The sequence below is a fragment of the Mustela nigripes genome, chromosome 5 (genome assembly GCF_022355385.1).
Source record: "Mustela nigripes isolate SB6536 chromosome 5, MUSNIG.SB6536, whole genome shotgun sequence".
NCBI lineage: Eukaryota > Metazoa > Chordata > Mammalia > Carnivora > Mustelidae > Mustela > Mustela nigripes.
Window position 1 is genome coordinate 112,996,765 of NC_081561.1, and position 14,583 is coordinate 113,011,347.

General features: G+C 37.7%; 1 protein-coding gene across 6 annotated transcripts in view; it reads right to left on the minus strand.

The window, feature by feature from the left end:
* Positions 1-13,895, minus strand: part of EPHA7 (EPH receptor A7) — a 169,557-nt gene extending 155,662 nt beyond the window's left edge. For all 6 annotated transcript variants that reach the window (XM_059401077.1, XM_059401076.1, XM_059401075.1 and 3 more), the window contains exons 1-3: positions 13,591-13,895; positions 9,129-9,193; positions 4,796-5,465 (exon numbers count right to left, since the gene is read on the minus strand). In XM_059401077.1, the coding sequence (XP_059257060.1) occupies positions 4,796-5,465; positions 9,129-9,193; positions 13,591-13,687 (832 nt within the window). In that variant the 5' untranslated portion in view covers positions 13,688-13,895. The remainder of the gene's footprint in view (positions 1-4,795; positions 5,466-9,128; positions 9,194-13,590) is intronic.
* Between the last annotated feature and the right edge of the window lie 688 nt (positions 13,896-14,583).

A 14,583-nucleotide genomic window follows, 5' to 3' on the forward strand; every position in this document is an offset into this window, starting at 1 on the left:
TGTGATTTCTCTCTGTCAAATAAATAAATAAAATCTTTAAAAAAAAAAAAAAAAAAAGAAAATTAAGGCTTAGAGAAATTTCCCAAGTTTATTTTACACTCCTGGTATGTTGTAGAGCCAGAATTTGAGAACTCTGTGACTCTACATCTGAGCTTTAAACCCTGCAGTGTATTTTACTTTTCAGTTTATGTTTGATTATAAACAAATACATTATGAAGACCCATTTGTTTTCATAAAATGTGGTGGTACAAATTACATACTACTTTACTGCAAAAAACAACAACATGGTTTTCAAAAAAATCTAATCAACACAGGTTTTAATATTATCAATGCTTTCAAATTGAATAAATATTTTTATTTAATTGAATATGTTATATGTCTATTAATTATATGTTAATAAAATAATGACAAGGCTGTTAACATATTAATATAAAATATTAAGAAGCAACTATTACAAAATTCCTTATGATAAAAATTAGAAATCTGAAATTATTGGAATTCCCTTTTACATTAAAATTAACAAAAAAGGAATTCCTAAATTTTTGTTTTAATTCCAAAAATCAAAATTAAGCAATATAAATAAAGCAAGTAGAGCCCATCTCTACGGTCTAAGTACATGTAAACTGCATAACATCCTTGGATTTTTTACAATTAAGGAGACCATATATTTTATCATCTAAACCGGAACACTTTGGAAAGCAAAGAGAGACAGTGTTGAAAGAACAATTATCCCAGATAAAGGAGGCATATGGTCACCTTACTTAGAATAAAGTTTCACCATTTCTTCAGTAACTAGAATCCATTGGTTGAAGTCCAGAACATATTTTAGGATGCAGTGTAGTGCAGTGGGGAAAAAAGACTTGTTTTCGTAAACAGTATACTGAATTCCTACCCAGTTTTCTTACATATTAATATCCCTGAGCTTCAGTTTCTTCATATGTTTAAGAGAGAAAAAATACTTTCAATCTCTTAGTGATGTGGTAAGGACTACGCACTAAAATTAACACGATTGTCTAGTGTAAACTGCAAATTTCCCATACAAATCTGTTATAATACTAAGCTCCACACTTTGACAAATACTATTCTACTTTTTAAATGAAGCCAAATTATACAGAAATTCCAAAAATTACAAAAATATATTTCAGAATATAATTTTATTAGTCTTCTGAGTGTATATATATATATACATATATATATACATATAAATAGAAAATAATCTGCTGGCTTGCACAGAAGCTGTGACAACTCATGGCTAATTTTTTTTTTTAAATGACCTTTTGACAATAAAAGCTTACTAACCAGCTGGAATTACATACTTTTAAATGACTGAAGAGTTATCTTCATTAATGCATTATAATTAAGAAAGTTTCCATATATTAGTAAACTAATTTAGTTCTCAAAATTGAGTTGTTGTTGTTTTGTTTTGTTTTGTTTCAGAATTATGGAGAAAAAAAAAAGCTCTTACATGAATTAATCAAAACTGTGTTCAGTTTTCTCAGTTGTTCATATTTCAAATTATACTCTAACAGATATTACCGTGGACTTCACTCTATAAAGTGCTCTGATAAACTTGCCTTTAAGTGGCTAACCGCCTTCATTTGGCTAGGGACTCACTAGCCTCCTCTCCCAAACACTTCAGTTTTCCTCAATATGGGACTGGAATTTGTTTTCAAACTCTTAAAAGGATCATTGGAAGGAAACAGGAGAAATACTATAAAGGCAGGCCTGGATTGATTCCAGAGGCAAGTACTCTCACAGCAATGCATTGGAATTATGCCAGGGAGAGAAATGTTTTTGTAAATGAACATAGTGCCATAGTTAAGTATAAGGTCTTTAATTCCTTTGTCAACATCACCAAGGTTAAAAATTAAGAAAGTTATGTGATAAACATTTACTTGACTTAAAACAGTGCGCACACACTCCTTCAACTGAACATCAGGAGGCATCTTGACTAATCACAGTTTTTTTAATGAACACTTTCTGATACTTAATTCCACCTTAATACTTAATTCCAATGCAGGATTCATGTAGATGACAGTGAAGTCATTTTACTTTATTTTTAACTACCTAAGTGTGGTTTATAGGTGACAATAATTTTGGTACTCAAATGTGGTTCTAATTCTTGAAACTAAAACAAGTAAATGTGGATAATTTTAATAGTATCACATTTAATGAGATTATTTTGCTGATTTGGGAGAAATTGGGAGTGTTTTCTTCACAGTAAATGTCTTTATTGCAGTTAAAGACTTTTTCTGACTAAGTTCTACTCTTGTAAGTATAAAAGGCACACAGTTCCTGTTTGTTTTTAACAAATAAATGCAGAGATCATTTAGGTTAAATTACACAAAATGACACTAAAAATACAATAATTTTCTTAAAAATCTTTAGGCCTTCAAAGAGCAGAAACTTTAATGTTACTTCCTAGACTTTCCTTAGACATTTAATTGGGCACTTTTGTAAATCCTCCTGCTTTATTTACTATGTTTCCCATTTTTAATTGTGCAAAAGCCTAAATTCCACTTTCACATCAACCAAAATTCTACTCAAATTGGCTGTTTTTACAGCCAAAGTGTAATAGTACGTTCTTAAATTTTCCTATTATAGTTATTTTCAAGTAAATGTTGTTAACTTCCAATCAATAAGAACATTGCCTTTCACTGAATTGATTAGCTCAGTAAGACTATTTCTACACTTCCCCAGTGATATAGCATTCTGCCTACTAGTACTGATAATAAATTTTCATCAGTGTTTTATTTCCACATGTATGGAACCTGCAGGATGATTCACCTAGTAAGAAATTCTACCAGTGGAAGGGATAGGGAAGGAGGACAGGGGTAAGACAGGTTTGACTCCTTCAGGAGAGTGTCAAAGAAAGCTGCTAAACTGCTCTATAGAACCCAAACCGATAGCATCTGTTTTGCCCAGAGTTGAACTCACAACATTCGCTGTAGCATGGCTGTCAACTGAGTGCTGGGTCCTTGGTATTTTATATGCTAGTACCCATCCACATGAAGTATTTAACTCTTTAATCGGGATAGAAAAATATATTTGCTCAATTACTTCATCTAAATAGTTTTTCCAATAGAAATATAGAACAAGCTATATAATTTTTAAATTTCCAGTAACCACATTAAAAGAGAAACAATAAAAATTAATTTTAACATTATACTTTATTTAACTCAATATAACTAAAGTATGATTCTCTCAATATGTAAGCAGCATAAAAACACTATTGACGATATATTACATATTTTTGTGTGGGTGAATCCGTTGAAATCCAGTATACAAAATATACTTATAGCACATATCAATTTAGAATAGCCAATTTTTATATCCTAAGAAACACATGTGGCTCCTGGTTACTGTGCGCGACAACACAGATCTAAATATCTTTTAAGCTATTATTACTTTAAATATTCTACTAGAATGAGAATTTTATGGGGAAGTAACATTACTTATACACCAAATTACTAAGAGCAAGACATTTGAATTCAGCAATGAAACAGAACGATATTTGCTAAGATTCTCCTTGCTTTGTGCAGAAACCAGGCCAATATTGTTGCTAAAAGCCCAGGCTCAGGAGTCAAAGTGCCCCAAATCTGATTCTAAGCTAAGACAGATATTACCTCCCTAAAGTAACTACAAGCAAGCAGTTTAACCTTGATAGCACCAATTTTTTTTTTCTGTACAAGAGACATGATAATTTCATTAAATGAACTAGTATATATAAAACATATGGAAGAGTATCTGCATATAGTAAGTTACTACTGTTAACTCCAGTCCCTTCTAAAGTAATTAGGATTTGCAGTTATTAAAATTACATTGCTGGCTTTAAAGTACAAAGAATATATAAAAGTTATTTTTCAGAATGCATTATGTGTTATAAATTAAATTAAAAATATATAAATAATATAACCTTATTATAGAATTTTTGGGATATCCACAAATAGAAAAATATCTACAGTTTTGAAGATCCATGTGACATAGCTTTAAACAGAAAAATAATGGCCAATTATAATGACTACAAAACACTATATAAGAGAAAATCCGTTTTACAAAACAGAGGAAAAGGTTCACTAATTTGTATGCTATTATTGTTTCAAAAAATAGACAACATCTAACTGATGTATTACAATAACTAAAGCTTTGCTTTGGCCCACTTCCACAAAAAACGTGGTCCACTATAATAATATGGCTTATCAGAAAAGCATTTGTTTTATTATTTAGTCCAGAAAAGAAATATGGCTTTGGTAGAAGTCACTTCAGAGATTTATCAAGTAACATTTGATGATTTTCATATCGAAGTTTTATTATTTGTAAAAAACAATTCTAAAAGTTTAGAAATATATTTTTATGTGTCCTGTCAGTTGAGTTCTTGTTAGCAGCCCCTTTAACCTCCTTTTTTCCACTACTTATAAGTCCAAACAATACAGATTTCACAGTAGGAGGAATCCCCTGTCATGGAATCTTGGTTAATGTCACACCTCACTCTGCTCACTCTCCTCTCTTAAATCTCATAGACCAATGTGCAACTGTTGACTTCTAGGTCAAACAGAGGGCAAATTAAATCTTAGTAACAAATGTCATTGGCCAATATTTATTACCTACCATTAGTGTAGATACCACTGTGGGGAATCATTGATAGCTCAACAGTGACTTCACTTAAGATCGGCCGAATCAGAAATGCTGGTGTAGCAAAGACTCACTTGTTTAAATAACTATTACCACACAAAATCTCTGATACTGAAATAGAAAAGAAATACAAAGTGGAATTTTAAGAGCACATATTACTTACGTTCACAAGTGTCCCCTTTTTGCTGGTAGCCTGCTTTGCAGATACACTTTCCAATGGGCACTAACCATTCTCCTTCTGCACTGCAGTGCATCCTGGGGGAGTTTTCCGCCTCTTCCTCTGCACTGCTGACACATGTCCCTCGAACCTCGACTAAAGAGGAAAATTCTGAACCAGTCACTGTATCTGGAAAGATAGCTAAATTCTCAATAATGGACCAGCACTTCTTGTAGTATACTTTGACAGAAACCAAAGCTATGCAAGCCCCTACATCCTGAAAGGCAAGATAGAATCCCTTTTTGGACAAAGGTCCAATCTCTCTCACCTCAGTGTTAAGCTTCATCTTTCTTTCACCAAGGTCACCTTGGGTAAAACTTTCATCTGCAGCAATGGTGTCTATTTTTACATAGAGGTTTTCTCTTATATTCCTGCCAGTGTCGTAGTCTGTTTCATAATAGTACAAATTAAAGGTTTCCTTGCAAGTTCCCAGTACTCCAGGAAGACTGTTACAATCCCTCAGGGTAAATTTCAATTCTACAAAAATCCTTTGTGCATTGCCTTTCGAAATCCAGTTAGTCCGCAGCCAGTTGTTTTGGTTGGGCTCCATGACCTGGCACACCTGGTAGGTTCGGATCGGGGTGTAGTTCTCATCCAAACCACTGATCTCTTCCCACTGTAAAATGTTTTAAAAGGCTATCAGTCATACAGCAAAAATAAATAAATAAATAAATAACATTTTTACTTTGAAAGTGCATGAGGCATCTTTAGCGTAGTACAAATGATGATCTGTGAAAGAGCTGGGTAGATTCCTACCCTGGCAAAAACTCTGTAATCTAAGAATTTAGGACTCTTAGTTCAGCTTCGTCCTGGTAACGCAACATCATTCATGTTGCCTGCATCATTTGTACATACAATAAATATTTCATTTTGTTTAACGTCTGTTTGCTAGGGTATTAGTGTTTCTTTTTACATGTTTGCTTATGTCTATAGTCTCCACTGAGACTGTAATTTTTATAGACTGAGCGCACAACACAATCACTTAAATTACCATTTAATGCATATGCATATGGATATATGGCAGAATTTCTGATAACTCGGTTGACATTTTAAGTGTTGATGTTAAACTTGGAGCACCTAAAAAACACAGGGAAGAAAATGCCAAGAGTGCTCTGAAATGTAAAAGCAGTCCACAACATGTTGATATTCACAATACGAAATCTTTTATAATCTTTCCAAAATAAGATATAAGAGAGTAACATTTTACAGAGCAATTTATTTCTTGCAGCATTATATATATAATACTGTACATAAGCCACATAACTATAAATAAGTAGTTATAAAAGCATGATTCATCTTTATAAATAAATTGCTTTCAATAGACAATCAAATGTACATGGCAAATCAGCACGCTGGATCATATTTCAGTAATAAGCTTTTTTACTTGAAAAATATCACATGTTTAAAAATGTCTATTCATATGCTGATGCAATACATATTACAGCAAACACATATTTTCATGAAAAGGGAAAATAATAAGTTTAGCAGAATTTGTGACGTCTTAAGGACTATTAAGCCATGTATGATAATATCTACACTGCCCATTAGCAAATAATTTCAATTCACCTGAAATAATCCTTGAAGTCTAATGTAACAGTTGATTATGTCCTTTTTTTACTATTATAACAAAATTTCCCACTTTATATTTAGGCTGCCTTAATAGTGAAATCATCATCTATGTGTTTTTATTTCCCCAATAGTGCCGAATATGAAAATATGTTAGTATTTCTCAATTTCCCCAAAGTGCCGAATATGAAAATATGTTAGTATTCAAATCCAAAATCTTACAGCATGCAATATTTAAACCACTGTTTCAAGAAAAGCAGAAAAGAAAGTAAACTAATAAGCATGTGGTAAAGAGTCCTATTTGTAAAACTTGATTAGAGAATTAATTTGTTAAAATATTTTAAAACATTAATATCTACTTTTAAAACTATTTTTCAGAAAATTGACAAATTAGCAAAATACTCTTATTCAGAAATTTCTTGTGTGACTTTATATTTTTGCTGTAATTTTATCAGACATACGAAAACTCCTCAATGCAGCAAAGAACCCATTATCATGTGCAGGTTTTATTCAACACAACTTGAGTTTGTGACTAGTTAATGGTATGTATATTTCTCTTTGTTTCAGTTAGCTGTTTATCATCTGTCTGAATGGCATTTAACCAAATATACCCAAATTCATCCATTTGGATAAGGATATTTTAGTCTCTTAATTAGATTGAAATTACTAAAAGAAGTAAAACTATTAATGATATCTACACCAAGAAATCAAAAGATCTAAAGATAAATGTGCTCTTTTTAACAATTCTCCAGCGTGAAGAAACCAAGGCTAATTATTATAAAGGTATATCTCAATATTTCTTTTTTCTAACTTTAAGAAAAATCACATTTGTTTTATGTACGAAAAATCAATTTCACTACTTATGAAACCCAGTTAATTTTAATTTTTATTTAAAAATTCATTCCTGTGGGGAAAATTTCAAGACAACGATTGTATAGATCACAAATAGTGAGACTACATAAATGCATTTAACACAAATCTTGTTTTATTTCACTTTCTCAAGAGATCATGATCATTTCTACAAATGACACCATTAGGAAAGAAGTCTTAATTCAGATACTGAGCTTTTATACTATACTTATAAAAATATTTTCTAAAAATATATCTTAATAACACTTTATTTCCTGTAAGATATTTAATCACATGCAAGCCAATCCATTTCATATATTAAAAAAATATTGTCAATCACCATTTCCTAACATTATCTGTTGATTCCTCAAGATTCTTAAGGTTAACTCATGATATCTGGACAGATAAAATGCCCATTTGAGTCAAGGGTAACATAGACAGGCATAATTTATCCTTTTGTGTATTACATTGATGAAATACTGTAATCACTACAATCCTGTATCAGTTTACTTCTCCTTAAAGATAAAAACTATCCTCCATCTCTATTTGTTTTAATTGATGGATGGTAGAAAACGGGCTATATCTGTCATTGGTAAGAAAGGTTTCTTTTTAATTGTAAATGACTTCCTAAAATGTATATTTCTACTCATGGAAACTATTTCATTTACGAGAAAAGTAGGACATTCTTACCTTAAGTGCATTTAAATTCAGTGCACTTTTTATAATCTGTAAAATACTTGTCATTTTTTCATAATTTAATCTGACCTATACAGATAACTACAATATGATCTTAAACAATCTTTCAAATATTAATTGAATAAAAAATCTGACTATTTAAAGGAGATTTGCATTGTTCACATTCTGCATTATTAAGCTGACTTTCAGTTCATGACATATTGATTTTATGCTGTTCTTAAACTCAGAAGTCCTTTTCAGATTTTTATTCTTCTCTTTGTTAAATTTGTTACACTTTTTATAATCTCACTTAGGCTTCTTACTGTAAGGAAGATTAACTTAAATAACAATGAGAGATATATTCTCCCTTCTTGGAGCCCCTTTCTTCATAAGGGATGAAGTATGTGCCCTCTCTCACAATTAAAATAAGACCTAAAGACAAAGATGTTGAACTAAATTAACTAAATCAAAGTAAATAATATACCTTTCAGACATGTGAAATATAATGGTTAGACTATTTTTAGGGTTTACTTATATTCATCGGTTTTTATTGGACAGCTTTTACTCATATTTATTATAGCAGATTTTTAGTATAATATATACATGCTCTGCCATGGTTTCTGATTAATAACAGCAGATAGCACATGATCAAAATTTGGAGAATCCAAATAATATTTTATAGCAAATTCCATGCTAAAATATGGAGTATATTATATTTTTAACTACCTTTTAAAGCGTATTTTGAATGATGCTAAAACTGTTTTTAAAAGAAGAAACACATCACATACTGTTTTAAAGAACTACATTCAACCTACCTAGTGATTATACTAAGCAGTATAAAGCAACTAAAGAGGTTTAAGTGAGTTTGTGAAGGAAATGTTCCCTGTAATTAGTTAGCATTTATAGCCTGAAACCTGAGGTATGATTCCTCTCACAATAAGAACTCAAAAGATTATGGTTATAGAGTTTTGTTTTGTTTTTTTAAATCCATTTTTCCAAGTTCTAAAGTATACCTTCTCTTACTCAAAGAACTCAATGTCTCATTATAACACAACAAAATTTTGAATGAGACATTTGGAATTAAAATAGTTTAAATATGAAGAATGTGAATAATTCCAGGGGTCTGGGGAAGGTTGTGCTTCTTACTTTAAAAAATAAAAGGTGATATTTTATGAGGAGAAGTACTTACCCCATTGGGTGGAGAGGAAATCCATTCCAACTCTGTTTGTTGTGCTTTAGAATCCAGCAGTAGTACTGAAAAACAAAGTTTCATTTTCAAATCTTACATGAAAAATGTAACCACATCTGTAAAAGTTATTAATATGGATCGAATTTCTATGTAATTATCATGATCTAAGATATGATCTAAGATATATAAAGTTATTTATGTATATGGATGATGAAATAAGCACCTACCTGATACAAGCATATTCCCCTTTCTTAAGGAGAAAAGATGCTAAAATACCATATTATATTTGGTATTATTTAATTGAAACATTAAATAGATTTAAAAACTTAAAAATATCATGAAAGGGTAAAAATTGTATGTGGTATCTTAATTCTATAGTAGTTTATATTTTAAAGAATTTTATAAGCCTTTGAGCACTCCAAATTTTGTCAGATATAATAGCATGAACATAATAAAATATAATTCCATATTCATCTTCCTCTAGTCATTAATTTGTAATATTGCACCAAAAGTATCTCCTAGTTTCTTTTGAGAATCGGAGTTTATTTTTTAAAAAACTTTTTCATAGAGTGTCTTCTCTTAAGCCAAAATGAATACAGTAGAAAACTATATCAAGCAATGTCATCATGAGAAAAATAAATTGCCCATTATTTCCAAGATATATTTCTGGGTTAGTCAAACATCTGTTTTCAATATTTCTATTTTTTTTAAATTTCCAAATATTTCAAGGCATTAGCTAATTCTCAAAATAATATATTTAAACTCTGACTTGACTTTGTTCCTGACTTGACTTTTAAAAACAGTTGTATTCCACTTTGATATTATCAAAAAGCATAAACAATTCATTTACATGTATATAAATGTACCAAATGCTCTTGATAGTATTAATATAAGACAATGTATTCAAATGTTATACATTAATATATATCATACCTCCAATTCAATATATAGTATTGCTTTTTAAGACAATTGCTCTCCTATCCTGTTAGAACTGATTCAGTTACGAGTTTTTATTCTTTAAAAATATGTCTGACTCTATAGCATTTTAACAAATGCATCTGTTTGTCCAGAAATAATACTGAATATATTTCCAAGCTTGTAAATATGCATAACATCAACCTCAGCAAAATGTTGAAATTTGGACTTAAATAAAATATATGCTTAATGAACGTTAAAATAATCACTAGAGAAAAAAAGGTGTATTTAAAAGGTAATGAAATTTTGTTACGCTAAGAAAACAAAGGAACACATTTATTATGTGTTCAACTCCTTCGCTCTAGTCAAGGTTATTCCCTGCAACTGAAAACACATAGATAAAGAGACACTTTTTTGCAGAAATGTTTTACACTTAAGACTCTTGGGAAGACCATGAAAGCACAAACCTCGGTCACAAACACTTGATTCTCTTGCAGACTTATGGGGGGGTGGGGAATGCACACTTTCAAAATACCAAGTTGTATTTCGCACTGGGAACATCACTAAATCGTTGGACTAGTGAATTTATATAAAGTAATGTTTAAAGTTTGTTTTGGTTTTGTCCTCAACAATAGAAAGTAAGCACAAAGAAACAACATGAGTTCCAGCTTCCTTTTGAGATGATTTATTATTACTATCATTTTTGTCTTCTGCACTGACAAGAGACAAGTAGATTTTAAATCTAGGTGACCTGCGAATCATTTTGGAGAGTGAAACAAGCAATGTGATGATTGTTTACTGCCTTGTTACCCCTTAGCACTGCCTACGGTGGGAACCGGGTATCACGGAGGGGTGGTGATGGCAAACAAGTTAAGAGAGAAACAAACTAACAAAAAAACAGTAACCAGTTCCTGGGCTTTAATCAGAAGCAGCTCTAAAGTGATCACTGTGTCTCCTTGTCAGCTCTCCGGATAAACCCCCAAGTGCGCGCTTTTGCCTTCCCGCTCAGAGCGCGGAGCGCCATCCTCCCTTCACAACCACCGAGGCGTAGCCCGAGGCCAACTAGGACCTGGGGCGCACAGGCCGGGGTTCCGGGACTCCGCGCCCTGCCGCGCGGGGGTAAAGGCCAGGGGCAAGATGCCGGGCGCTCCCGAGCCAAGCCAGCCAAAGGCCGCAGGAGCAGCCGCAGCGGCGGGGGCCGGGGCGGGGCCCTCGGCGGGGAGGGGCGGGGCAGGGGCTGCCAGACGGGCGCGCCCGCCGCGCGGAGCATCCATTACGCACTCCGCCAGACCTGGACACTCTAGGGAGCCAGTGGCGCCCTAGCTTCAGAAGGAGCCGGGAGGAGGAGAGAGGCTTTCGGGAAGCGTCTCCTTTGAGGGAGAGGCGGTGGCGGCATTTAGGAAGAGGAAAAACAGCAGCTGTACTTCGCCTCCAAGCGTCAGACTCTGACTTATACAGGCGCTCCCCGCAGCGGGAACTGGCCTCCCGAGAGAACACGTATGAGGAAAGTGGGGGAAGAAGGTCCCTCATTTCCCTCCATCCACTCCCGGCCACCCCGGGAGGCCTGGCACCTGCGAAAGGTGGTACCCAGCGCTCGCTCCTGGGTGCCGGGGACGAGCTCTTGATCGCCGCTGCGCGCTGGGAGCGTCGCCGCTGAGAAGCGGGGCTCATTCGCCCTCCCGCCCACCTTTTAAACATCTCACTTCTGCATTTATAGAATTCAGCCTCCTAGAATCAGAATCCTCTTCACGTATCTTGCACCCAGAAGAGAAAAGCAAGCGAGCGAGACATTCTGGCTGCAGGAACCTCTCCCCCTAGTGATGCAGTTATTTATAGCTCAAACTCCTGCCGGGTCTGCGTGAGCTTGCGCGCCCGGCTTCTCCGCAGCAGTGCAAACTTTTCCTCGGGTCCCGCTATTCCGGAGCAATCAGTACAAGGTTCCAGGATTGAATGTTCCTAATCGCTAGTGTCATGCGCGTAGAAACGTGCATTTTGGTGTGTATGGGTGTGTGTTTCTGGCCGACGTTGGTTCATATGCTAACGCGTAACCGACAGCTCGGAGTCATGGTTTTCTCTGAAAATTTCTCTGAATGGGTTCAGCGTCAATACGGGTTGCAGATGTGGAAACTGGGGTCAGAAGGTCAGGCTGGCTCAAGAAGTAGGACGTGGCGTTGGGGTAGGGGGGTGTGGTTTGAATGAAAGACTCAAAGGGTGCACGAAGAGAATGGAAAAAAAAACAAAACAAAACACTAAATCACTTAAGTTTTCAGGGCGACATGAAGCGAGAATCAGTATCGAACACAACCCCTCCCCCCCGCCCCACATCACCATCATGACCTAAATCTGATAACAGATTCCTCCGTTCTCCATACTTCAGGAACAATTAATTATTGGTATTCTGCTTTTAAGTATCGGGAAATCAACGTTAGATTTACAGTCTGGAAGACAACGTGGGGAGAGAGATTGTGACATTGCTCAAGAAGCAGGACATTTCCATTGAGAGGATTTATTTTTCCCCAGCTCCAACTACAGGCACCGAAAGGTATTTTACCTTGTCAGTGGTTCAAAGGAGAAGAAATAATAATAATGATAACCATATACAGGCGTATCTGGCCGCCCAAATGAAACCTCTTCTCTTCATCCAGAGGTAGCCTTCCGGGTCCAGGTCCTTTCGCAAGGTCTGACCACTCGGACTCAACTGCCGGGCAGATGTTTGAGGACTTGTACTCGCCCAGGCGGCGTCTCCTTACCACTTCCACAGCCCCAGCCCGCCCCCTGCCTCTCCGGCCGGCCAAGCCAGCTGGACTCCCGCTGTCCGCGCGGCCCGCGGGACCCACGCGCGGCCCGCGGGACCCACGCGCGGCGCGCGCTGAATGGAGATGTCCCCGCCGCGGGGCGCGCACCGCTTCCTCGCTTCACCTCCGCGGCGTTATTGTTCCGCGCCGGCGGCCGAGCGCCAGCCGCAGGCCCGCGCCTCCTCCTCCGACGCAGTGAGCACTTCATTAGTAACCCGAGCGTTTGGAGCTCACACATGTCACGGCCCCTCTGGGAAGGCTCGGGACACCAGCCGCTCGCCGACGGGCTGGCCAGGACACTAGAAGCTGCACTCCCCAGTCTCGGACTAACTCCGGCCGCAGCTTACCCCACCAGAGGCGAACACCGAGAGGAGGAGGAGAGGGCTGGAGGAAGAGATCTGACCCGCCTGCTATCCTAGAGAAAGAGCTCGCTGGTCATCACCCCCCCCGCCCACCACCCCACTCCGCCCCGCCGCTCTCCGTTGCTGCTCACGCCCTCCGGACTGGCCGCGCCAGAAACCCCGCTCCCGTCGGGCGGACGGCCCCGGGCACCAGGCTGAAGGCGGTTCGGAGTAGCCCAGCTTGCCGCCAGCCTGCCGGGAGCAGCGAGAGCGGTGAGGGGGCGGGGAGCCGACGGGGGAGGGTCGCCCCGCGCCGGAGGCGCGGCCGGCAGCCCCGCGGACGAGCCGGCTTGTGCAGGTAGACCGCTAAATAAATAACTCAGAACAAACTTTGCGTTCCCATCACCTTACCTTCCTTTGCAGCCTGTGCCTCCCCGGTGTGTGCAAAGCGGAGCAGCCAGATGTAGCATAAAATAATCCATGAAGGGTGCCGAGTTTGAAAAACCATGGTGCATGAGCAGGTTTTATTTTAGGTTTCAGTGGAGTCGTAGCTTTTTAAATGCTGTTTGCTCCGAAGTGGGTTCTTTTTTATTGCGCTTTTCGCATCGATTCCCCTGCTCGACCTCCGGCCGGCTGCTCCACGTTTAGCTTTTTTATTTTTTCCCCCTCCTGTTCGTTTGCACCGTGTTTGCTGCCTGCAAGTCTCCGACTGCAGACCGGCCGCTTGCTCCACACTCCAATAATATCAATTAGGGTGGAGGGGGCGGGGCTCCGAGCAGAGAGCCTCCGCCACTCGAGCTGACTGGCAGGCACAGCCGGCCTGCCAGGCGGCGATTCCCAGGGCCGAGGGGCGGGTCCCGGTGAAAAGGCCGCCCCGGCCGCGGGGGCGGGCTTCGGGGCTCGGGCCAATCGGCGGCGAGCGGAGTCAGGTTGCGGGTCCAGGATTCCCTCCAGGTTCCGAGCTCCCAGCTTTCGCTAGATGCTCGGAAAGGCAGGACGCGGATGGTAGCCGAGGTGCGTGCTGCTGTGGACACTCGGCTTTTAGCAACCGCAGCTTTCGTGGAGCAGAATCAATCCGAGAATAACGCTCCCAACTTAGAGTATTGTGTATATATAGTGGTACTCCTCGTGGTCTTTTAGAAACCAGAGGCAATGCAAGCCATCTCTCAGCTACCGAACACGGAGCCAGGAAAGTGAAATAAGCTATCTTTAAGTAAAGTGCCTTTTACTTTTTTGTTACTCAAAACCTCCGCGGGTCGGGTAACTTTGTTCTTTTCATTTCTTGAAAGATTTCTACTTTTCTTTTTTTTCTATTACTCAACAGAAGTCAGCTCTAGGCACCACCCAGCGCAGTCTCTGGAAGAATAAAAGTATCCAAATGTATTATGTTCAAACAATGTTTCC